Genomic DNA, 24777 nt, shown 5'->3' on the forward strand with positions numbered 1-24777 from the left:
TTGAAAATAGGCCCCCTACGGATCGGCCCTGCGCCCCGTGTCATGTCAATATATTGTGACATCTATACGACAAGCCTGATAAAGTGCTTGTGTAGCGTAATCAGTTTCCACCATTACTTGATATTCATTTATTTATTCTACGTAGTTCTTCCCAGCGTCTCTCCGTATCTGAAAAGTCACGTTGCCATGCACATGCAGGCAGCGCAAAACTTAAAAAAAAAAATTTTTTTTAAACTGGACAGTTGTCTGTTTAATTGGCTGACATGTGATCGGCATGAATAGTTAGCTCTGACTGGTTCAAATGCACTTTTTATAAGAACAACAAATGGGGGTGGGTCAACAAGCTTGTTGAATTAAAAGGGCAGTGCAACGGAAAATTGATCAGATCTTTAAGAGAAAGGAAGGAGTTCATTTTATTTTATTTTATATTATTTGGGAGGTTTAGAACATCTTCCATGTTAAAGTGCACTTTGGACTTATTTTTGTTCATTTATGTAAGGCAACTTATTTATTTCCTTATTACAAAAAATATATATTCCATTTCACTGTGCATAATGATAGACTTTTGTACTTATTTTTTGTTAATGTATGTTACTTATATCCAAACCCGTCGACAGTGGTGGGGGGCAGGAATGTTGTCTCATAGGGGGCACCTGAATGACCCTTAATTTATTTTACTTCACATTCACAAATTTCTTTTTTTATTTAAATCATTGTGTGATTAAATATTATGTTCTACTCGATATATACTTCAAAACATAGATTAAATATTTCAAGTATATATTTTTTTCCTATTTTTGAATAAACCCCCCGTCTAATCAGAGAATGGTTTGACCCCACAATGGCGCACTCAAGTGCTACGCATATTCTTATCTTTGCCAGTGACTGTAGGTAGAGGAGAGTGAGCATTCAGTAAAATGAAAATAATAATAAAAGACAAATTAAAAAAACCTACGCCCCAACATATCACAGGGCAGGCTTAACAACCTAGCCATTGTTACCAAACTATAGTTAGCTATAATGGTCTCTTGTCCCCAGGCCCCTGCAAGTCTGTTGACAGCCCTGCTTATATCTTTTATCTTTTATAATATTATATTGAAGAAAAAAAAAGTCAATGTACACATTATCTTCTATTTCAATGTACATCCTATGTTCTTGGTTAAAATGGAGGCTTTGCATTTAGATTTGAGGAAATGAGAGAAAATAAAAATTACATTGAGTTTTAAATGGAATTTTGTAAATCAGTGAAAACAGTTTTGAATGGAATTCAGTTTCTCATGTATGCCTTGTTTTTTTGATTGATTGATTGATTGATTGATTGATTGATTAATTAATTTATTTCGAGCAGTAATAACAAAAACAGCAAGAATAGGGAAAAACAAATAACAATAGTACCAGTAATGTTGATTTTAACAAAAAATTAATAACAAATACATACATACGTAGCTCGAAAAGGAGTGGGAAGAAGCCGAGCTTTTTTTTGGGGTCCCACCCCCAATTTACTCCCCAAAAATTCAATGTAAATACAGTCACTTCCCAACATCGTCATCATCATTGCACTATCACCACCACCATCACTACCACCGCCATCATCGTCGCCATCCCCAAATATAGATTGTACATTCAAAATCAAATTTTATGTAATAACAGCTTTGCTGGTGCCAGTGGTGATAATTATTTAAATGTGTATTATTCATCATCCAATGTTATTTGTGGACCTGCTGCCATAGGGAAACAACCCCAAGGCAACAGGATCACTCAGTTTCAGTGTAATGCAGTAGCTTAATACATGTGTTAAAACTTTCATTCATTCATTTTCCAAGCCACTTATCCTCACGATGGTCATGGGTCGCAGGAGCCAATCCCAGCTAACTATGGGTAGTATGCGGGTTACACCTTGAATTGGTTTCCAGCCAATCACAGGGCACTTGGAGATGAACAAACATTCGCGCATACTCATACCTAGGGACAATTTAGAGTGTTCGATCAGCCTACCATGCATGTTTTTGGGATGTGGTTTTAGGAGGTTTAATATAATTAAAATAATATAATTTAATAAAATTGAACTAGTTTTAATAATAATTTAAAAAATATGCATATCGACCCAAGGACAAACGCAATCTTGAAGAAGATACTGGCTGAAGAATGCGTCATGATCCACAGTGAATTGAGAATTGAACTGGCAATGGCCGAAAAGCCACTCTGTCATGATAAAGGCGTTACTACAGAAGAAATTGAAAAACAAAATAAAACAGATGAAACTTTGTGTATCCGTAAGACCTGATTTTTTTTTTAGGAGACGTTCTGACAAAACGAAAATTGAACTGTTTGGCCATAATGAGCATTGTCTTTTAGGAAAAAGAGAGAACCTTGGAAGCATCAGGACACCATCCCAACTGTGAAACACAGAGAAAGGAACATCATGTAGGAGTGTTTTGTTTCTGCACGGACTGGTTCCTCACAAAGTAGACACAAAGATGAGGGAAAGGACAGAATGTGGAAATACTGAAACAACAAAACATCAGCCAGGAGTTAAGACTTGGGTGCAAAATCGGTCATTTGTCAAATCATGATGCTAAAGTGGCTTAAAGAAAACAAAGTTAGTGTTTTGGAGAACAAATCTCATCTCCCAGATATTCTATACTCATTTTGGTACAGAATAGCGTGAAATGGAGACATGGGAAGTGTGTCTCTGAATATTTTAATGAACATTCTCATTAGAAAAACACAACAGACCAAATACTGAAACTGTACTTTTGTGTTAAGTGCTAAGTGTTTTACCAAAATGAGATTTTTTTTCAAGCTGCTGTTAGTGCAGTGAATGAGTTGATAAGGTAAATGATTTTATTAGTATTTCAGTGAAGTGGCCGTAGGGGTGTTTTGAAGAGTTGCCCCACTTCCACCCCCGCCATGTCTGTTGAGGAAGCCCAAAAGGGCTGAGTCAAGAGATGGCATCTCTTCCGGGAGCAAGCGGTGTACTCCTTTGAAAGTAGATGTGGGGATAGATCAGCATTCACCTCCCGAGTGGACCAGCAAGCCTTATTTCTGCTCTGCATAGTCGTGTTTACTTTTTGGAGGACTTTCAACCCTGTAAAGCCATTAAGTCTCAAGTTTTACAAAATTGTTTGCTCAGCGATCCCCTGTTCAAAAACAAATGGGGACAGTGTAATGTGCATGCCAGGACTGAAGGTGGCGGACAAATGAATCTGAAGCAGGATAACTAAAATTGCCTTATGCGATTTTTATATTTAAATGAAAAATCATGTTGCAGAAACATTGAGAAACAAAATTATGCGCTCCGTATTGAGCTGTAAGGTGGTTGGTGCCTGTCGTGGCAGGTATCCCTGAACCCACTGGTGGACACCAGCGGTAAGGGATGTCCTCAAGCTAAAGAAGGAGGCCTACCGGGCCTTTATGGCCTGTGGGACTCCGGAGAAAGCTGACAGGTACCTGCTGGCCAAGCAGAATGCAGCTTCTGCTGGCCACCGAGGCAAAAAAAACATCGGAAATGGGAGAAGTTTGGCAACTTTCAGACGGCTTCGAGGAAATTCTGGTCCACCATCCGGTGTCTGAGCAGAGAAAAGCAGTGCACCATTAGCACTGTGTATAGTGGAGATGGGGTACTGCTGACCTTGACTCAGGATGTCGTGAGTCAGTGGGGAGAATACTTCGAAGACTTCCTCAATTCCACCAACATGCCTTCCCTTGAGGAAGCAGAGTCTAGGGACTCCAAGGTGAGCGCTCGTATCTCTGACGTCGAAGTCAAGGTGGTTGGAAAGCTCCTCTGTAGCAGGGCCCTGGGAGTGGATGAGCTCCACCCAGGGTTTCTAAAGTCTCTGGATCTTGTGGAGCTGTCGTGGCTGACACGCCACTAAAACATCGCATGGACATCAAGGACAGTGCCTCTGGATCGGCAGACCGGGGTGGTGGTCCCCCTTTTTAAGCAGGGGGACCGGTGGGTGTGTTCCAATTATAGAGGGATCACACTCCTCAGCCCTGGTAAATTCTATTCAGGGGTGCTGGAGAGGAGGTTCCGTCGGGAAGTTGCATCTTGGATTCAGGAGGAGTAGTTGGTTTTTGTCCCGGTCGTGGAACAGTGGACCAGCTCTATACCCTTGGTAGGGTCCTCGAGGGTGCATGGGAGTTTGCCCAACCGGTCTACATTTGTTTTGTGGATTTGGAAAAGGCATTCGACTGTGTCCCTCAGGGAGTCCTGTGGGGTGCTTCAGGAGTACGGGGTACGAAGCCCCTTGGTAAGGACTGTTAGGTCCCTGTACGACCGTTGTCTAAGTTTGGTCCGCATTGCCGGCAGTAAGTCGAATTCGTTCCCAGTGAGGGTTGGACTCCAGCAAGGTTGCCGTTTGTCACTGATTCGGATCATATTTTTTATGGACAGAATTTCTAGGCGCAGCCGAAGCGTTAAGGGGGTCAGGTTTGGTGGCTTTTGCATTGCATCTCTGCTTTTTGGAGATGATGGGGTGCTCTTGGCTTCATTATCTTCATCAACTCGCAGCTGAGTGTGAAGTGTTTGGGGTAAAAATTAGTTCCTCCAAATTAGAGACCATGGTCCTCATTTGGAAAAGGATGGTGTGCCCTGTCCAGGTCGGGGATGAGATCCTACCCCTAATGGAGGACTTCAGGTATATTGGTGTCTTGTTCACTAGTGAGGGTATGAGGGAGCAGGAAATCGACAGGCAGATCGGTGCAGCGTCTGCAGTGTTGCGGAGTCTGCACCGGTCCGTAGTGGTGAAGAAGGAGCTGGGCCAAAAGTCAAAGCTCTCGATTTTCCAGTTGATTTATGTTCCTCCCCTCACATATGGTCACGAGTGGGTCATGACCGAAACAACAAGATCCCGGATACAAGCGGCCGAAATGAGTTTCCTCCACAGGGTGTCCGGGCTCTCCCTTAAAGGTAGGGTGAGAAGCTCAGTCATCTGGGAGAGACTCGGTGTCTAGCCACTACTCCTCCGCATTGAGAGGACCCGGTTGAGGTGGCTCGGCCATCTGGTTCGGATGCCTCCTGGACCCCTCCCTGGAGAGGTGTTCCGGGCATGTCCCACTGGTGGGAGGCCCGAGGGAGGGACGACCCAGGACACACTGGAGAGACCATGTCTCGCGGCTGGCCTGGGAACGCCTTGGGATCCTGCCGGAGGAGCTAGTTGAAGTGGCTGGGGAGAGGTACCGTAATTTCCCAAATATAACGCGCACTTTTTTTCCCCAAAATCAACTTGTAAAATCATGGTGCGCATTATACACGGGTACAGGGATGGAGACAGCAATATATACATATATACTGTATATTATAATATATATAAACTACGGCCGTCAAACAATTAAAATTTTTTGTTGAGTTAATCACAGCTTAAAAATTAATTAATCGTAATAAATCGCAATTAATCGCAATTCAAACCATCGATAAAATATGCCATATTTTTTTGTAAATTATTGTTGAATGGAAAGATAAGACACAAGATGGATATATACATTCAACATACGGTACATAAGTACTGTATTTCTTTATTATAACAATAAATCAACAAGATGGCATTACCATTATTAACATTCTGTTAAAGCGATCTATGGATAGAAACACTTGTAGTTCTTAAGAGATAAATTTTAGTACAAGTTATAGAAAATTTATATTAAAACCCCTCTTCATGTTTTCGTTTTAATAAAATTTGTAAAATTTTCAATCAAAAAATAAACTAGTAGCCCGCCATTGTTGATGTCAATAATTACTTATACTATGCTCATGGGTGCTGAAGCCTATAAAATTAGTCGCACCCAAGCGCCAGCAGAGGGCGGCAAAACTCCGAAAAACACAACAAGTACAGGTTTCACTGTGCTCTCATTTTAATCTGTTTGAGCAGGGCATTTGTGCGTTAATTGCGTCAAATATTTTAACGGGATTAATTTTAAAAATTAATTACCGCTCGTTAACGCAATAATTTTGACAGCCTTAATATAAACCGATTTTTTTTTTTTAAATTGACACGGCCATGTTGTGTTGAATAAACGTATGCGCGATCCATTGCCGACCATTACGGTACGTGACGTCACCATTTTGTTTCGGTAATACTTCACTCTGATCGGTCGAATGATTTCGTCTGTGTTAAATTCTGCTTTTTTCACTCTTCATAAAGCACAGAATTTAGTTTCTTGAACTCATTTGAGTCAACGTTTATTGCAGCTCCGCAACTCGGACCATAACAAACGTAACACATCACAGACTTCCTGTGTCCGTCAACTATATCTGTCCCTCGGGAAACTCAAACCCAAATAACAATAGTTCCTATTGTTACTGTCATGTTGACGGCGATGAGCTCTCTCGGATTTACGACTTACGTTCTCACTTTCATTTTACCGTATCAATGCATGGAGGAAACATTTATTCATCATGATGAAACGAGCAAGTTATACAGCAGCCTTTAAAAGAAAAGTCACATCTGTTTTATTTTCTCCTGGATTCTGGTAAGTTCAAGAAGTTATCAGATCATATTATTACCGTACATATTGTCAGTTTACGGTAATGTTTTGAACTACCAATGTGCTATGCTTGTGCTGTGTTTCACCAGTCAGTAAAATGGCATTTCTGTATCTGTACACGAGCTGTTTTCTTGTATTCTTCTGTTTATTGTTGCTAAAATTAGGGTGCGCGTTATACACGGGTACAATAATTTTCCCTAGATTTTACAAGTAAATTTGGGGTGCGCGTTATACACGGGTGTGCCTTATATTCGGGAAATTACGGTAAATCTTTAGCAGGGAACTGCTAAAGCTGCTGCTCCCGCGACCTGACCCCGGATTAAGCGGTAGATGATGGATGGGTGGGTGGGTGGGTGGGTGGATGGATGGACATGTATTGTGGCTCAATGGCAGTAAATGCGTTAATTAGTTTCATTCATTGGGTTATTTACGATAACATGCATTATGCATTTGAATTCACATACAGGTTGTAATAAATGCAACAATAAGGCAAAAAAATAATAAAAAACTGTAATCATGAAGGAATTTGGCCTTGCTTTAATAAAGAAACGTGGAAGCAAAATCAGCCTTAAAAAGAATAACAAATTGTTGCATTTTAATTGTTAGAAAATACCTTTTTTTTTTTTTTTTTTTTCATTTCCCCTCTAAATATCCAACAATGGAGGGAATACCATAATTTTGAAAACGTAATTTCATTAACACCAAAACAAGTTACTGGATTTCAATGAAATAAATCCTTTAAAAAATGCTAAAGACAATTGTAAAATGATGCATTTATTTCAAATAAATAAATCCAAATGAGTGAAAAACAAGATTTTTGGACACCACCCACCTGTGTTCGGAGCGAATAAAACACACCTTTGGAATGTTGACTTTCTGCAACTAAAATGCATTGATCCATTTTCTATTCTATTCTATCACAGCTGTCTTTGAGTGAGTGAAGCTGGGTATACCCTGGACTGATTGCAAGCTTGGTCATGGTGAGAATATACAAACAAGCATTCAAATTTACACAAAAAGAGAATTTAGTCATCCTAACTTCCGTGCTTTGGGAATTTGGTAGAAAGATGGAATACCTGGAGAATTGTTACCGGGATGGCTGGCAGAGTGATTACACTGAGGAACACTTTTTATGTCTATTTCTGACTAACAGGTGTTTTAACACATTTTTAGGTGCGAAATTCGAACGGAGTTCAGTTTTTTAAACTTTAGGATCACTGTTTTCTAAAAAATAATGAAAACACTCATATGTGCTTGTTTGATGAAAATTGTCAAATACTGTTATATACAATAAAATACAAAGTATAAAACGCTACTTTTTCCATCCTTTTTAATTCTGGGACTTAGTCCAGTGCTGCTTATTTGTTGATTTATTTGGTTTAATGGATACCCCATCCCTCATAGCATGCATTGCAGCGCTACAGATTAAAATAACAATCAAAATTCATGTTCTGTGCTAATTATTATTCATTTACTGTTCCAGTTGTTTTATTAATTGCTTGTTATGGTATTTGGTAACACTTTATTTGACAGTGGTGTCATAAGACTGTCATAAGACAGTCATATTTATGACATGACACTTTCATGGGCATTACTGAATGCTTATGACAGATGTCATTAAGTGTCATCCGGCAAATTATGTACTAACCCCATTTATGTCCAGTTTGGATCTTTTACATCCATTTACACTGAGATAATTTGCCGGATAACACTGAATGACATCTGTTATAAGCATTCATTAATGTATATTACAGTGTAATGTCAATAGAGATGTCACGTCATTTTCAAAGTATCGGAATCGGCAAAAAAATATCGGCCATGCCTTTTTTTAATATATATATTATATATTTTTTTAAATTAAATCGTTTTCTAATTGTATTTAACGTTACAGACATAATATGTTACACTTATCCAGAGGCTTTAGTTTAGGCTTAAGGTAGGGTTATCAAATTTATCCCAATAACAGCGGTAATTAATTTCTTAAAACATTTATCATGTTAAAATATTTAACGCAATTAATGCATCATCTGCACGACCCACTCACGCATTGTCGCGCTCCATCTTTAATGGCGCCGTTTTGCCTATATAGAGAGCTAAAAGGCAGCGTAAAATGAACAGAGTGAATTTTGGCAGCCTTTGGAGCCTTATTTTAATTGGCTAAAGCCTTACAATCCTTCTCCCTACGATTAGAAATATCATGGGAAGCAATTTGGGGAAGCAAGGTAACAATTGCTCTTCTACTTAACACCTTGAATTATATCCCATCGCAGAGAAGATATATGAGTTGGTAGCACTACGCACAGTCGTGGTTTCACTTGTCATGGTTCCACTTCCCATCATGCATTGGGCATGGCCTTCAGTATCATTTACTGAAAGCTCAACAAATACACTACATGGCAATATTTAGTCACAATATACAAAGTCACAAGTCTTTCTATCCGTGGATCCCTCTCACAGAAAGAATGTTAATAATGTAAATGCCATCTTGAGGATTTATTGTCATAATAAACAAATACAGTACTTATGTACTGTATGTTGAATATATATATTCGTCCGAGTTTTATTCATTTTTTTCTTAATGCATTGCCAAAATGTATATGATCGGGAAAAATTATCGGGAATGATTGGAATTGAATCGGGAGCAAAAAAAAAGCAATCGGATCGGGAAATATCGGGATCGGCAGATACTCAAACTAAAACGATCGATCGGGAGCAAAAAAACATGATCGGAACAACCCTAATTGTCATAGTTATGATTGTCTAATGATAGTCTTATGGTGCCACTGTTGAATAAAGTGTTACCAATACTATAGCTAGCAATTAATGAAACAACTGGAAGAGTTACTGAAGAAATGATTAGCACAGAACAAGAATTTTGATTGTTATTTACATCTATAGTGCTGCAATGCATGCTAGGAGGCATGTTGGACAATAATGGTGTTCACAGCAGGTGGAAGAAGGGGTTGACTGTCTCCCCCATGGGAGCAGAGATGGTCAAATGAAGCTTCTTGAAGCAATGAACCAATTGGCTGCAAAGCTTCATGATGGGTCGTTTGGTCTTATGACAGTCATATGATGCCACTGTCAAATAAAGCCTTTCCAGTTAATATGTTTTGGTGTAAATATCCCATAATACAGTAAGGACAGCTGAAGCGTATAGTCCAGTGCGACTTATCTATGAACAAATGCCGTTTTCGTGTCACATTTGGTGGGTGGCGGCTTATAGTCAAATGCGCCTTTTAGTGTGAAAATTGTGGTATTTAACTATATTATGTTTTAACAAAAGATGTGTGCATGTAGTAACAACATGGTAGCGGGGCAAAAAAACGTTGAGAATAAAGTTGTCCGATATTGACTTTTCAACTGATATCCCGATATTGTCCAACTCCAAAAATCTGATACCGATATCAAACCGATACCGATCTATGTGGTCATGGACTTAACATTCATTCATTCATTCATTTTCCATGCCGCTTATTCCTCACGAGGGTCGCGGAGGTGCTGGAGCCTATCCCAGCTAACAACGGGCAGTAGGCAGGGGACACCCTGAACTGGTTGCCAGCCAATCGCAGGGCACAAGGAGACATACAACCATTCGCGCACACACTCATACCTACGGACAATTTAGAGTATTCAATCAGCCTACCATGCATGTTTTTGGGATGTGGGAGGAAACCGGAGTTCCCGGAGGAAACCCACGCAGGCACGGGGAGAACATGCAAACTCCACACAGGAAGGCCGAAGCCCGGGATTGAACCCTTGATCTCAGAACTGTGAGGCAGATGTGCTAACCACTCAGCCACCGTGCCGCTGGACTTAACATAATATGGCTAATTATATTGCGATGCCCCACTGGATGCTTTAATAATGATAAATGTAACAACTTCAAGGTTTTCCCAAAAATAATAACAGTTTGGAGACATATAATGGTCAATAAGCATAACTGCTGAGGTAAGCTGTGACCAGCCCTTGTACAAAGGCAGAAGGCTTCTAAATTCACTTTGAAGGCAACATGCACATTGGCCTAAAACCGATAATGAAATCCAATGTCAATATTATCCGATATCATTTTTAAATGCTTTTATCGACAACTCTAGTTGAAATGATAGGAAAAAAACTGAGATCAGATTTAGATTCCGCACCCAAAAATTGGCTAAAACACATAAAATGGCAATTATTATGCGTGTCAGCACTACTGACAACGATAGACGTCCCGTCAATTTTGACTGGGAGGAAATGATCCCAAGAGTTAAACGCAATTTAGTATCGATAACTTTTTTATTTTTAGTTTGCTCAACTTCTGCATAAAAATGTTGCATTTAAAGTCAAGTTTTGCTTGTTTTTTAATGTCAAGAGTACCTTAATGGCATTATTTGCATTGCCTTTTGAACATTTCAACATCATGAAATAGATCCACAATACCCTGTTTGAACCAAATGTGGGGAAAGAAGACATGGGAAAGGTTTGAGCATCTATTCTAAATCCATAACTTTATTACAATCATCTTCTCAACAAAGGGAGATTCATAAATATTCTTTTCTTTTGATTCTTTAGGCGTGATGATTCCAGTTGTGAAAAAGAAAAAAATGAAAGGGGTCTTTCAGTATCCATATGCTCTGGAAGGAAATCCATTTTACACTGCGGGGGTGTCCCTTTTGAGGAACTGTCACGCTGGTGGAGGTTCTCAGAGTGATGGTGAGTACGTCCGTAAAAACATCCGATAAAATGACACCGCTACCAAAAGGGTCAAACTCCAAAATCCAGCGATTCAGCACTTGGTGAGAATCTCCTCGTGGCGGTCCTTCTTCTCAGCTCAACCACAGGGGCAAAGAATCACACATTGCACCCCCTCCTGAGCCAGAGTAGTTCCGAATGAGGATCCGTGGCTCTCATCTTAAGCCAAAGCCATGGGGCACCAGGGCTCTCCCCTCACCGAGCTCACGTCAGTGGTCTGCGCCAGGCCCACGGCGCCATACAGACTCTCCGGGTACTTGAGCACTGAGCCTTCCCCCGAGGTGGGCAGTGCGGACGAGCTGACCTGCGACAGTGAGTTTATGTTGAAACAGCAAATCGGACATGGATGGCGCTGAATAATCATGTTTCCGTGCCATTGACGGTGATAGACATGTCTATTGCTGTCAATGGCAGTGAATAAGTTTAGCAAACATGAAGAAATATGTAGATTATTATATATCTAAATATTAAAGGGTACCACGGATAGAAAGACTCGTAGTTCTTAAAAGATAAACGTTATTATGAGTGAAAATAATTTGATATTGGAACCCCTTTTGATGTTTTCATTTTTATACAATTTGTAAAATTAGTTTAACTAGAAGGTCGCCATTGTTGTTGACGTCGCAGGGCGTTGACGTAACATGGTTATGCTGGCATGCTTCCAGAGTATGACTCTAGCGCAGTACTTCTCAAATAGTGGTGCGCGCAGAGCGATGCCAGGGGTGGCGCATGTGACCTCGGGGAACATGTTTTTTTTTTTTTTTTGCCGTACTAGAATAAAGTGTACTTGCACATCCACTCAGTGGGTGGCAGTGGCGCTCTCATTTCAGAGTGCACACAGTATTTTTGACCTGAGCAAGCGCACACAGAAACAAGATACGAAAAGATGTGCGTAGTTTTCGAAAGCCGTTTTCCGGCCGAACTCACTCAGCGACCCTCTTTTCTCCGGTTCTCAACTGTCCGCCCGAGAAGTGCCATTTTCGGCTTGGGATCATCACGACGACCGCCCTCACCTACGGTTCTCCCTTGGCCGCCGAGAATGCGCTTTTTTCGGGCCGTTTGCCTTTTGGCTTTCACTTTTAATACAGTGGGAGATGAGGAAAGACCACTGTTTGCTGTGTCTAAAAATGATTATAGCGGACAGCCGGAAGCCAAATCAATTAAGACGCCACTTAAAAACATTAGACCTCAATCTCATTGATAAGCCGCTTTATTGTTTTTCAGCGAAAATGTGCCGAATATTGCCAACAATCGTCCCGCTTTGTCAGTGTTATATCAGTAAACCAGTGAGCACTGTTAGCATGCTCAGTGCAAAATAACCCCACACCATTGCAAAGGAGGTGATTTTTATTCAAGCAAATTGATGCACGTTAAGTCTTTTCTGTTACAAACAAAACAATGTTAATAAATTTATTATTTTATTATAAGTTGATCTATGTTAGTTTTTTTCATTAATAGAAAAAAAGGACACACTGTTAGGCAGAAGCGTACTTATAATTGTAGTATTATAGACACATGATACTATTTACAGTGGCGGCAGTTGGGGGGGGGTGCGAAACATTTACGTCTTCCTTGGGGGGGGCATAACAGAAAATAATTGAGAAGCACTGCTCTAGCGACATAAACATGTCATCTGTTCAGCCCTTTCAATTTGAACCCCAAAAGGAGCATTAATGAGCATGACAGCACTGTAAATATTTCACAAAATAAACAGGAAAGACGGGATGAGATGAGACGAAAGAAGGACAAAACAGGTGTTTTGGCAAAATGTGCTACACCGGCGAAACGGGCCACAAGAGGCAAACTTGACACCTTAAGTACTACCGTGTGCTTTCAGCTTGTTTTGTTTAGATGCGGTCAGACAGAACATACTAAAGATCCCTTAAGAAAATACTTAAACGTAGTAATATCAAATAAGGGTGGTTTAAATATGCTACGTGCCTAATGTGGTCAACAGAATAGTAAGTACTCCTCACTTTTAACCGATGTGCGCATGTGTTGGACGTCTCGCCGCGTAGAAGGAATTGCAGAAACCCCGGGAGTGTTCGTCTAGTGACAGTGACAAACTACGTCATCACGCCGATCGTCGATTGCAGGTTAAAAAAAAACATGGTGCCCTCCGTAGGGCAAAACATGTACTAAATATTATAGATTTTTAAATAAATGGCAGTATTTTATGTGTTTCTAATAGCATATTTTAGTAAAAGAGAACAGTTGTGGCTGATTAGAGCCTACAAGTCTTCAAGTCCGAGGTTCCCCTTAAAACTTAAACGGTATTTGTATTTGTCCCGTACCGTCACGGTACGGTCATCACGGTTTGTTGCACGCAGTCAGACAGTGGGGGGAAAAAAATCTGTGTCTGATTTAGTCCTCCTCCAATCCAGGGGGCGGTAGAGGTAATGAGTGTAAACCAACAACAACTGACATTACAGGAAAAAGAAGACAAACCAAAACAGACGAAGAAGTTATCATTGATCACTACTACTAGGTAAGTTATGGCGAACGTATGGAGTGAGAACTCAATCAAATGCAGTATTACTAACACTTTTTGAATTGTATTTATTTTCAGGAATTTTGCTGTAGCGCTAGGCTGAAATCATTGAAACACTGAGTGCGTATTCATTTTTGCACTATTTCAAGAGATACGTTTTCAGTTTTGGAACAATTTGCACTTTTTCATTTTTTATGCATTTTTTTGCCAATATAAAAATATATGCTATGTGGGAGTGTATGTTCACTGGTAATGGTTTACAGTTAACTGTGTGTAATCCAATATTGAAAATGATAGTATGTTATTTTTATTAAGGAAAAAAAAAAAAGTCACAGAAGTTGCCAGCTGGCAAGTGCTACCTGACTTTAACTGTTACCTCAGTCGATCCCAACAAAAAAAGTGTGTGTTGTCTATTTTTGATCCAATAAAAACACAAATTCATAAGTTTTAGCAGTTTTCTTCAATTTATTTTGCACTAGAGTTGTCCAACATTATCGGGTAGCCGATAATATCGGCCGATAAAAGCATTTAAAAATGATAACGGATAATAATGACGTTGGTTTTTCATGATTAGTTTCGCATGTTTTGTGAGCTATATGTGAAATCGCAGTGCCTAATTGACACTTTGCACTTGATCCAAAAAAAAAAAAAAGATGTTTGCACTATTTTGATTTCAACAATAAGTGTAGTGGTGTAATATTAGCACTTTTTTCATCACTTCAGTTGAAGTTGTTCTCTTACTTTTATCTGAAAAACCTTGAAGTTGTTACATTTATCATTATTAAAGCAAGCAGTGGGGCATCACAATACAATTAGGCATGAGCTGTTTGGTCTACGACCACATATATCGTCAACGGTATCTGATTTTTGGAGTTTGACAATATTGGAATATCACCAATCGGTTAAAAAGTCGTTATCGGACAACGCTATTTTGCACATTAATAAGAGCTGCTTTTTCGTTTTTCGCCAAAAGAACAAAAACAACCAAGGTACGTAACGAACCATGATTTATGTGTATACCGTTAGACCCCTAGTAGATATGTGTCATGCATTAAAATCAAGTATACGCACCCCGGACACCTGTGTGGAGGGAGAGCCGGTTTTCGAGCAGTCTTCAGAATTGGATGACGATGTGGACGTCGGCGTCATGGCAACAGAGTTGCTGCTTCCTACAAATCAAAATATTAGAAAAATATGAGTTTTGTTAATGTGAAACAAATGCATTTCCATGAGTTATTTTGGTTGACAGCAGTGATCCCTTGATACTTCATGACCTCATTCCATCGTGGATTTTTTATTTTTTTTTTTCAATTAAAATAAATAAATAAATAAATGTAGTATTTTATAGAGCTGACCCGATCCGATCGTGTAGTCTCTCACTCTCGCTCCTGACGCTTTTCTTGGTCAGGGAGTGCACTGGAGTTGCTTATTAAAGATGATGGTGATTTTGATGATTGACAGACGTTAAGGTTTGATCTTGCTGGAGACGCATGGATGCCGAAACTTCAAAGCGCCGCATACGTCAATCATCGTTTAGCTTGTTAAACAGTTGCTGTGGCAACTCATTTTGTGTAAGTGAGCAGCTTGAGCGGATTTGAGTGGACTAACTCAATGAAGCATTTAATAAAGACAAGCATTTTTCTACTTTATTCTTGTTTGAAAATAATTCGGTGTGACAGTAACATGTTTAAAACATAATTATTACATCACAAGTGTATAAAAATCATTTATTGAAATATATATTGTTTTTTTTTTTAAATAATACAATGGGGGGAAAAAGTGAAAAAACAAGACTTATATGTGTCTACTTCCAATGCTAAGAAGTCTGGATAAGTACATTAACCACATTTTTTTTTTCTTAGGTATTTACCGATACAAGTAGCAGCCTAATCCCCATTAACTGCGAAAAACGAGGGATTACTGTAATATTGGTTAAGGATGGATGATAATAATATCAAAAACATGCAATAAAATGAAAACAAACACAAAATTTTGTGATACATTCGAAATTCAGAGCAATAACATCATAGTTTGACAAGAATAATTTTATTATTTAGCCCGCAGCATGAAGCAACTATCAGAGATTCCCAAAATTTGAAAAATAAGGTCCTAATGAAACTTTTTTTTTTTTCAAATTTGTAAAAAGAAAAGTCAAAATGAATATGTGTAATAAGCGCTCTAATATCTATAACCCTTGCTAAATCCTGTTTTTTTTTCTCATGGAACCTACAGATGCATGTGTTGACTTGCATCCATCATTTTTTTTTTTTTCAAAAAGAAATGTCAAAATTCTGAATTAGTCTCAAAATCATGAAATTTTAAGTGTATCAAATGTGATACATTCGGCAATAAAGGGTTAGAGTGTATAATACGTTTAATAAAGACAGTATTGTTGTATAAGAATGAAGTCGCGGTATTCTGGAAAAGCCATACTCTGTTACAATATTACATGCAAATGAATCATCACGTTGATGAGGAAATGTGTGACATACTAGAATATAATGGTCATTTTAGAAAAAAAAAGCCATAACTTTAGCAGAGTAAAATACTAGAAAAAATAAGTCCTAATTCACTTGTAAATGTTACTTTGTGAGGGGGGGATACAATGAATTACAGGAGGAAGCCTCTTCTGAAGACTGTACACAAGAAAGCCCGCCTGTCTCATCAGACCATTGGACATGGTTCCAGTAATCCACGTGCCTTGTCGACATGTTTTCAGCAAACTGTTTGCGGTCTTTCTTGTGTACCGTCTTAAGAGGCTTCCTCCTAGGGCAGTACTTCTCAAATAGTGGGGCGGCGATGCCACGGTTGGCGTGTGTGACCTCGGGGAACATGTTTTTTTTGTTTTTGTTTGTTTTTTCCGTACTAGAATAAAGTGTACTTGCACATCCACTCAGTGGGTGGCAGTGGCGCTCTCATTTTCAAAGTGCGCGCAGTATTTTTGAAGTAAGCAAGAGCACACGGAAGAGACTAATGAAGAGCTGGAGACGAGAGCTGTGCGCCGTTTTCAAAAGCCGTTTTCGAAAGCCGTTTTCCGGCCGGACTCGCAGCGACCCACTGTCTTCTCCGGTTCTCACGTGTCCGCCGTAGAAGTGCCATTTTCGGCTTGGGGTCGTCACGACGACCGCCCTCACCTAAGGTTCTCCCTCGGCCGCCGAGAATGCGCTTTTTTCGGGCCGTTTGCCTTTTGGCTTTGACATTTAATACAGTGGGAGATGAGGAAAGACCACTGTTTACTGTGTCTAAAAATGATTATAGCGGACAGCCGGAAGCCAAATCAAGTAAGACGCCACTTAAAGACATTAGACCCCAATCTCATTGATAAGCCGCTTGGTTGTTTTTCAGCGAAAACGTGCCGAATATTGCCAACAATTGTCCCGCTTTGTCAGTGTTATATCAGTAAACCAGTGAGCACTGTTAGCATGCTCAGTGCCAAAATAACCCCACACCATTGCTAACTGGAGGTGATACTGTGAGCAGCGAAAATGAAAATTGTCCTTCTGTCCAAAGACACTCTTTTTTTTTTTTTTCTTTTTTTTTTTCCCTTCGATTCAGTTTTCTTTTTTCGGTCAATTTTTTTGGCATATTGTCCTCATGAGTTCATGTTTCTAATCAATTTGAATTTGTTCTTATTTACTGATTTTATTTTTCAGTATCAAATGGTCAAAAATTTACCTTAAGTTTATTTTTACAGTTTGGATGTGACTTTTTTTTTTTTTTTTTTTTTTTTAATTCCGGCAAATTGATGCGTGTTAAGTGTTTTCTGTTACAAACAAAACAATGTTAATAAAGTTATACTTTATAAGTTGATCTGTTATTTTCTCTAATAGAAAAAAAATGATACAATGTGAGGCAGTGGTGTACTTATAATAGTAATATAGACAAATGATACTATTTACAGTGGCCGTAGAGTTTGGGGGGCGCGAAACATTTAAGTCTTCCTTGGGGGGGGGGTAACAGAAAATAATTGAGAAGCACTGTCCTAGGGTGACAGCCATGCACACCAATTTGATGTAGAGTGCGGCGTATGGTCTGAGCACTAACAGGCTGACCCCCCCACCTCTTCAATCTCTGCAGCAATGCTGACAGCACTCCTGTAACGAGTCACATGACATTTAGGAGGGAAAATGTCAAGCAGTACCCAATTTGGACATTTAGGGATGCATGTTTTTTCAAAGGGGTGTACTCACTTTTGTTGCCAGGGGTTTAGATATTAATGGCTATATTTTGAGTTATCTTGAGAGAAAAATATTATAATTATAATATACTCTATTATATAAGCTGCACACAGACAACTTTTCATTGTGTCAAAGTGTCATTTTGTCAGTGTTGTCCCATGAAACTTTTGTGATACTCTGTATTGACAACATCACAATATTTTTTTTTAAATTAACACTCCTATAAGAAAAAAAAAGGTGGTTACACATTCTGCATGTAAATTGAATAGGAGTCGCTTAACTTGTTCAAGTAAAGTCTTATTTAAGTCATTTAGGCATTTTTCATTTGATGACATAACAATATACTTAAAGCAGTTGTATAAAACCACTTGAAATAAGCTTCTCGCATAAATACCATGTTTCATTTTTTGATGTGTAGATAAAAAAAGTCAAAATAAAAAAGTCAAAGTAACAATACAGTCAAGATTTTATGCAAAAAGAAGCAATGCAACATTGAAAGACAATAATAATATAATGGAGGAAAAAGATTATTGGAAGAATAATTTGCTCATTCCTTTCAAATAAAGTGCAATTATCATATGAGGATCAATTACAACATCTTCAGTGTTCGTAGCGCACTTTTAGTTGCAAAGCATGGGTAAATTGAAAATAAAAGTCATTTTTATACTGATATTTCAATGTCAAAAAGCCCAACTCACCTGACCCCCCTTTGGTTTTATTCAGCGTTTTTGGTTTTCTTTTTCTAGTCTGTATCCCTTCTTTCTTCATGGCCAGCGGCCGAGGTACCTGGAAACATCATCACCCGAGTTATTATCCGCAATAAACGTGAAGAATGACACGTGGGGAGGAGCGGAAGCGGACTGACCCCGTGTAATTTAGTGTAGAGACCACAGGCGTTGCACACGGGCTCCCCTTCGGCGTTTCTGCGCCACAACGTCGTGGTGCTCGTCTGGCAGTTGGCGCACGACAAGCCGATCCGCCGGGACGTCGACTGCAAAGGGGGGGCACGTTTAATTCACTCCCATCGGGGGCTTCTTATCATGCTGATTGATCTGTTACTTGTCACGTGCTTTCAAAGTGCACGACCCTACTAATTCAATCACACGTCTGACACACACACAGTCGTTTCCTGACAATAATGAATGTTCCATTTAAACAGAATTGGAATTTTTGAGTAATGCTATCAAATGGCTAAATTAGACTAATTTAATAACTTATTTTATTCAGTGAATTACGTTTCTATTTGATTTCTTCATGGAAAACGTTATCCTTAAACGCAACAGAACAACACGCAAGTTTCTTGACAGCGGCATCAAAACGTTTTAATCAAAATGAGGCAAATAGAAATTTGTCTTTTTCTTTTCATTAATGATTATTTAGAGGTTCAAAATCACACCACTGCATGGGTTGCTCATATGAATAGTTGGGTTCTTGCTGATTATTTGAAAAAACTTAAATTAAAGTTTATATATCTGATGATTAATTTTATTAGTCGTCTGAATGGTTCGGAAAAAATATGATTGTGTTGGGCCTGATTAACGTTTTGCAGAGTTTTACACGCTACTTGTCACGGTTTTGGAAGCACTGCATGTATATGTGCCTTTTAAAAGTGACCCAGTGTTGTTTACTGAATAGTCCACTTGGTATTATTGCATTATTATTATTATTTTTGTTAAGCTCTTGCTTGTGTTGTGGTGATTTGGACATTGAGTCTGTTAATAAAATATATCCATCTACACATTGTATTCTAATCAAGCAACTTGGGTGTAACAACATTAAATAATAGTTCAATTAATAATTTACAAAAAAGTGTTTGACTTTGAAAAATCTAGTTTAAAATTACACAAAAAAACATTTTTAAACCCTAATTTACAAAATGTATCAAATTTGAAATAAGCATTTCTGGACCTCATTGCATTGTCGCACAGTAATAAAACTACGTTTAAAATCTTATTGTGTTCAATCTCACTAAAGTTATTTTTGTTTTAGTACGGGAGCTTCATATAATGCTTAACATATTATTTATGATACAAATTAGAAAACAAGTGTATTTTCTTTTATTTATTTAACTTTTGTTTAGGTTTAAGGACCACATAAAGCTTTCAAATGTAAAATAAAAAATAATTTTCTGTTCATTATCTTTGGGGTCAGGCATTATTTAGGTAAATTGTTCCATGACATTGTCGTGTCGAAGAAAGATCCAAAGATCCAGCTTAAGCAAATATATATAGTATTCAGGTAATGAGTGATCAGGGTGCTAAAATAAGACCCTTTATGAGTTTAGAAATTGGACATTTATTGGCTGATGATTCTTAATTTGGGGATTGAGGCAGCCTGTGATATGTTTGTAATTGATCAGAGTGGCCTGAGAGGCTGCCCTTTGTTTCTGTACACTGAAAAAAATAACTGGTGGATTTACTTGATAAAATAATTGTAACAATTTGCACTTTCATTAAGTAAAATGTACTGCTTGTACTTACTTTTATTAAGTAAATATTTAAACTTTACGTAATAAAAGTAAGTGCAAATTGTTACAATGATTTTTATCAAGTAAATCCACCAATTATTTGGTCAGTGTAGGTGTTTTCTGTTAGAATTTGGATCTGTTTAGTTAAAAAGTGACTAAAATATCCTTATTCTTGTTTATTTGTTATTTTAAGCCTGAAAGGTAAAACAATGACAAGCTACTTTACGTTAATACAGGATTGACTGAATTTAGGAAATTAATGATGATTGATTGAAAAACTTGATTAAACTATTATAGTTTAAAATAGATTAAGAATTGTTTAACTTCATGACACTGATATTTTTGATATTTGACTATAAAAAGTACACAAACATTTTGCACTCTTTTCACTATTTCGTTTTCCATAAAGGTGTTCAACCTATTCTGCTATCGGAATCATTTAAACGAACAAAAGTGGAAGAAGCAGAGTTTGCCTAGCGTCCTCTGTGCTAACCATCCCATCAAGCGGGACAAATATCTAAATATATATATCAAATATATATTACATGTATGGTGCCACTTCTGATCCAGAACGTCATAACATATTTTTAAATGTTTACTGTTTTTTATCAATTTCCGTTGTTTATTTCAACAGATAAATGCTCAGTACGGTAGGTATTTATTCATTATTTAAGTTAAAAATAATAATAATAATAATCAATTGTTTGTATTATAATGATAACCATAGGTCAAAAGAGAAGGCACTCTCAGAAACAAAATGAGTATAATGTCAAAATGCACTGATTTTCCACTTTGTAGGTTTCTCTAATGAGTTGGGTGGAGAGTGCACCTTACCGTGCGCTTCTGCGGCTTGATGAGCGGCCTGCTGAGGCCGTTAATCTTGCTGTAAAGGCCGCAGGCGTTGCAGAGGAAGTGCCCAGTGCCGTCGCGCCTCCACAACGGCGTGGAGATGGAGCCGCAGTTGACGCACTCTCTGCTCTCCGACATGTCATCCAGGAGATCCGAAACTGTACCCAACACACACACACAATGACTTAATCACGTTTGTTGCCATCATATGCTCTGCTTGTATTTCAATTTCTTTGGAATGACCAAAATGCAATCACGTGTCGCCTTGTAATGAAATGGCTTTTAAAATAAAACAAACTTGAGAAAAATAAAGACTAATAGTCGTATTTGGTGCGTTATATAATTATTTATGAAAAATAATTTGTCGTTTGGGGTGCGTAAAAGCACAACTTCAATGTTGAAACAAACACAACGCAAGTAAACGTTGTTATTAAAGAAACCTTGCATGGAAATGATTATTTTCAGGAGGAATGCGTAGATAATCTTGTTATATGTTTTGTTTTCATCTGTAAAACACACATTTTAAGTTAACTTAGTGTGTTACAAATTGAGACTTGTGATGTACTTAAAACATAATTTTCAAGCAAAATTATATTACTTCTGATATAACAGGACACCAATTTTGTGTAATGGAATGCCAAGAAATGTTTGAGAGAGCATATAAAACAATTAAATGATCAATTCATGCTTTAATTATAGGTTGAATCAAATTGTTTTTTTTTTTTCTGTGTGCGACACATATTATTTGGTCCGCATCAAAAATGGAACTTTTCTGCTACGTTTTGACTAAAAATTTTGAAGATAAAAGTTTTTTTGGTGTGGTGGTGTCCTCAATTATGTGAGACGACATTTTGTTCTAAGTGTGTATAAACACATGTCAAGTTAAAAAGTAATAATAACAAATCAACATCAAATTGGGATTTTTTTTTTACACTAAATTAAATGTCAGTTTTATTTTTAAAAATTAAATGACAGTAATTTCCTTGACAGACTATGCCAACCCTGGACAACTTATTTGCTTTAATATTACATTTTTAATCCTTTAATGCCTGCAATATGAAGCAATTGTCAGAGAATCACAAAATTTGAAAAATAAGGTCTTAATGAAACTTTTTTTTTTTCAAATTTGTAAAAAAGAAAAAAAAAAAAAGTGTAGTAAGCGCTCTAATATCTATAACCCTTGCTAAATCCTGTTTTTTTCCCCTCATGGAACCTGCAGATGCATAAATTGACTTGCATCCATCACTTTTTTTGAGGAAAGATATTTCAAAATTAACCTCAAAATCATGAAATTCTAAGTGTATTAAATGGCATTTGGCGAAAAATGGTTAAGTCAACAGAAACATTTCTATTGATGTGGAAAAATGACTGTCATTTTCAGGCTTAAAATTGAAGAGAGTCACGTGCATAAAAACGACACGTTTGTCTCCTATTACGGTATGATTGATAAAATTGTGTTACCGAAATTACTTCATTTAATATAAAGTTTAGTGGTTTCACACAAAATAATATTATCTCTGATTATAAAGGTAATTTGAAAAACAAAAGCGACATTGAGACTTGATTTACATTGGGGATTAATTGCGAGTTAACAATAGGACACGTGACCCTGAAACATGCGTGGGTCCATCATGTTTACCTCCGTTGGGTCCTCGAATCAAGGGCGCGGCCCTGCCCTGCAAGGTGTGCAGCATGCTGTTGTCAAAGGGCCCGCCCGTCCACGGCGACGGCAGCTGCGAGAGCTGCGGGGCCACGTAGGGTGAGTAAGCCCCCGGGTAGGCCCCGCCGAGCGGCCGCGAGAGCCCGTACTGCTCGGCTCGGTTGGCTGCGTTCAGTGAGTTCCCGTAGCCGATGTCCCGGCTCGCGCCGTTGTTCATGGGCGGACTGGGCGGGTAGTGAAAACGGCCCGACGAGGCGTGCGGGCTCCCGGTGCCGTACGAAGGGCTCTCCGGGGCCGGCTGCGACCATACCGAGTGGCCGGAGACCGCGTGGCCGGCTTGGGCCGAGCCGCCGGCTTGCAGGTACGACAGGCCGGGTATCATGGAGCCCACCCGGGAACTCGGCACGTACACGGGGGAGTTTGGACTGGAGTGCATGTAACCCCCCGAGGAGGAATCGTATCCGCTCTGGCTCTGGGCCGCGGCGATGGCCAACGTCTGGTACATGTCTGACGGGTCCACCAGGAGGCCTTTATGAGCCCCGCCACCCGACAGGACCAGCTTGCCGCCCTGGTCTAGATCCGTAAAGAGCGTAACGTCCTCGCCGGTGCTCTGCAGCGGGTTGCCGTGTTGTCCGAAATGGGCGTACGGGTGGAGCGCTCGGCCGCCTAGCGCGTCCAGCTCGCCCGGGGGAGTCCTCAACTCGTCCGGGGTGTGATTGCCGCCGCTCCGCCGGCTGTCACCGGGCTGCAGGTAGCTCGGCTCGGCCGGTGACCCTGGGCTGCTGGACGCTTCTCGCTTCACCATGGACCAGCCGGTTTCGCCCAGGTCCATCCAGGAGAACTTCCCATACACTCTCGGGTGCTTAAGTGGAGGACAGGGAGCCAGGGAGTCGTCGACCCTGCATAAAAAAAGATAAAAACATGACAAATGAGCTTGAGCTCGAACCTCACACTCACGCGCACACACTACATGTAGTTTGCGCATGTCTATGCTCAACCGGACACATACTTAAAAAACAAGTAGCTAATTCACCCCATAAAATTATTTCATTTTTATATATAAATTTGTCCCATGTGTATATATGGAATTTCCATCATTTCATAGCAGAACGTCAGACAAACCAGCATCAAAATTTTGCCAATTTCCTTGACCCGTGTTGTACAAATGCACTATAAATCACATCTACATCAGCTTGCTACCTCAAGTAGATACCCATCTTGCAGATAAATCGGCTGTCGTTTGATTAAAAATCAGAACAAGACGAGAACTCAATTCGCACGCGAAAAGCAGGCAATACAATATGTCTACCACACGCCCACAAAAAAGTAAGATAAAAGTTTGATAAGAAGCTGATAAGACAGCGAGGATCTTTTTAGGAGGGTAGGAGGGGGTCCACGTACCTGATCAGTTATGTGCCATAAGTGTCACGCGCACACGCACACTCCCACGCTGGATTGTCGGTGTGGACTAGCGAGCGTCGTTCTCCCTGCTCGCTCGGTTCGTGAGCAGCACGAATGCAGCGCAGCAAGTCACAGTGCTCCGACCTGGTTCGACAGTGGGCGTGGTCTGCGACGCAGGGGGCGTCACCGCCTCAGAGACCTCATCCAATCACTCTCGACTTGCACGCAAGTAACACATCATTCGCTTTGACTGCTTCAAAAGGAAACGTTCGTTTATTTCGATTGGCAGTTTTTATTAAATAATTATAGACATTATTCTATGCAAGGTAGAATTTCTTATAAAATGTAAGAATGGAGAATAACTTTCCTCTGGAAGGGAGTAGAAAAAGTAAAATACTTAGTAAGGATGTTATCCTTATTTCTAACCAAGAAAATGCATTCACTACTACTGTAACTAATATTAAATATTTTTTGGCACAAAAAAATCAGGGGAATCAAACAGCCTAAAATC

General features: G+C 39.2%; 1 protein-coding gene across 1 annotated transcript; it reads right to left on the reverse strand.

Moving 5' to 3' along the window:
- Window positions 1-5563: 5563 nt before the first annotated feature.
- On the reverse strand, window positions 5564-24413 carry gata6 (GATA binding protein 6). Its single transcript, XM_057858132.1, has 7 exons — window positions 24267-24413; window positions 22845-23764; window positions 21191-21363; window positions 18755-18880; window positions 18588-18675; window positions 14783-14880; window positions 5564-11524 (listed from the first exon to the last, which is right to left on the reverse strand). The coding sequence occupies exons 2-7, from the start codon at window positions 23695-23697 to the stop codon at window positions 11381-11383; spliced, it is 1482 nt and encodes a 493-aa protein (XP_057714115.1). The 5' UTR covers window positions 23698-23764; window positions 24267-24413; the 3' UTR covers window positions 5564-11380.
- Window positions 24414-24777: the final 364 nt, after the last annotated feature.

The sequence above is a fragment of the Corythoichthys intestinalis genome, chromosome 14 (genome assembly GCF_030265065.1).
Source record: "Corythoichthys intestinalis isolate RoL2023-P3 chromosome 14, ASM3026506v1, whole genome shotgun sequence".
Taxonomy (NCBI): domain Eukaryota; kingdom Metazoa; phylum Chordata; class Actinopteri; order Syngnathiformes; family Syngnathidae; genus Corythoichthys; species Corythoichthys intestinalis.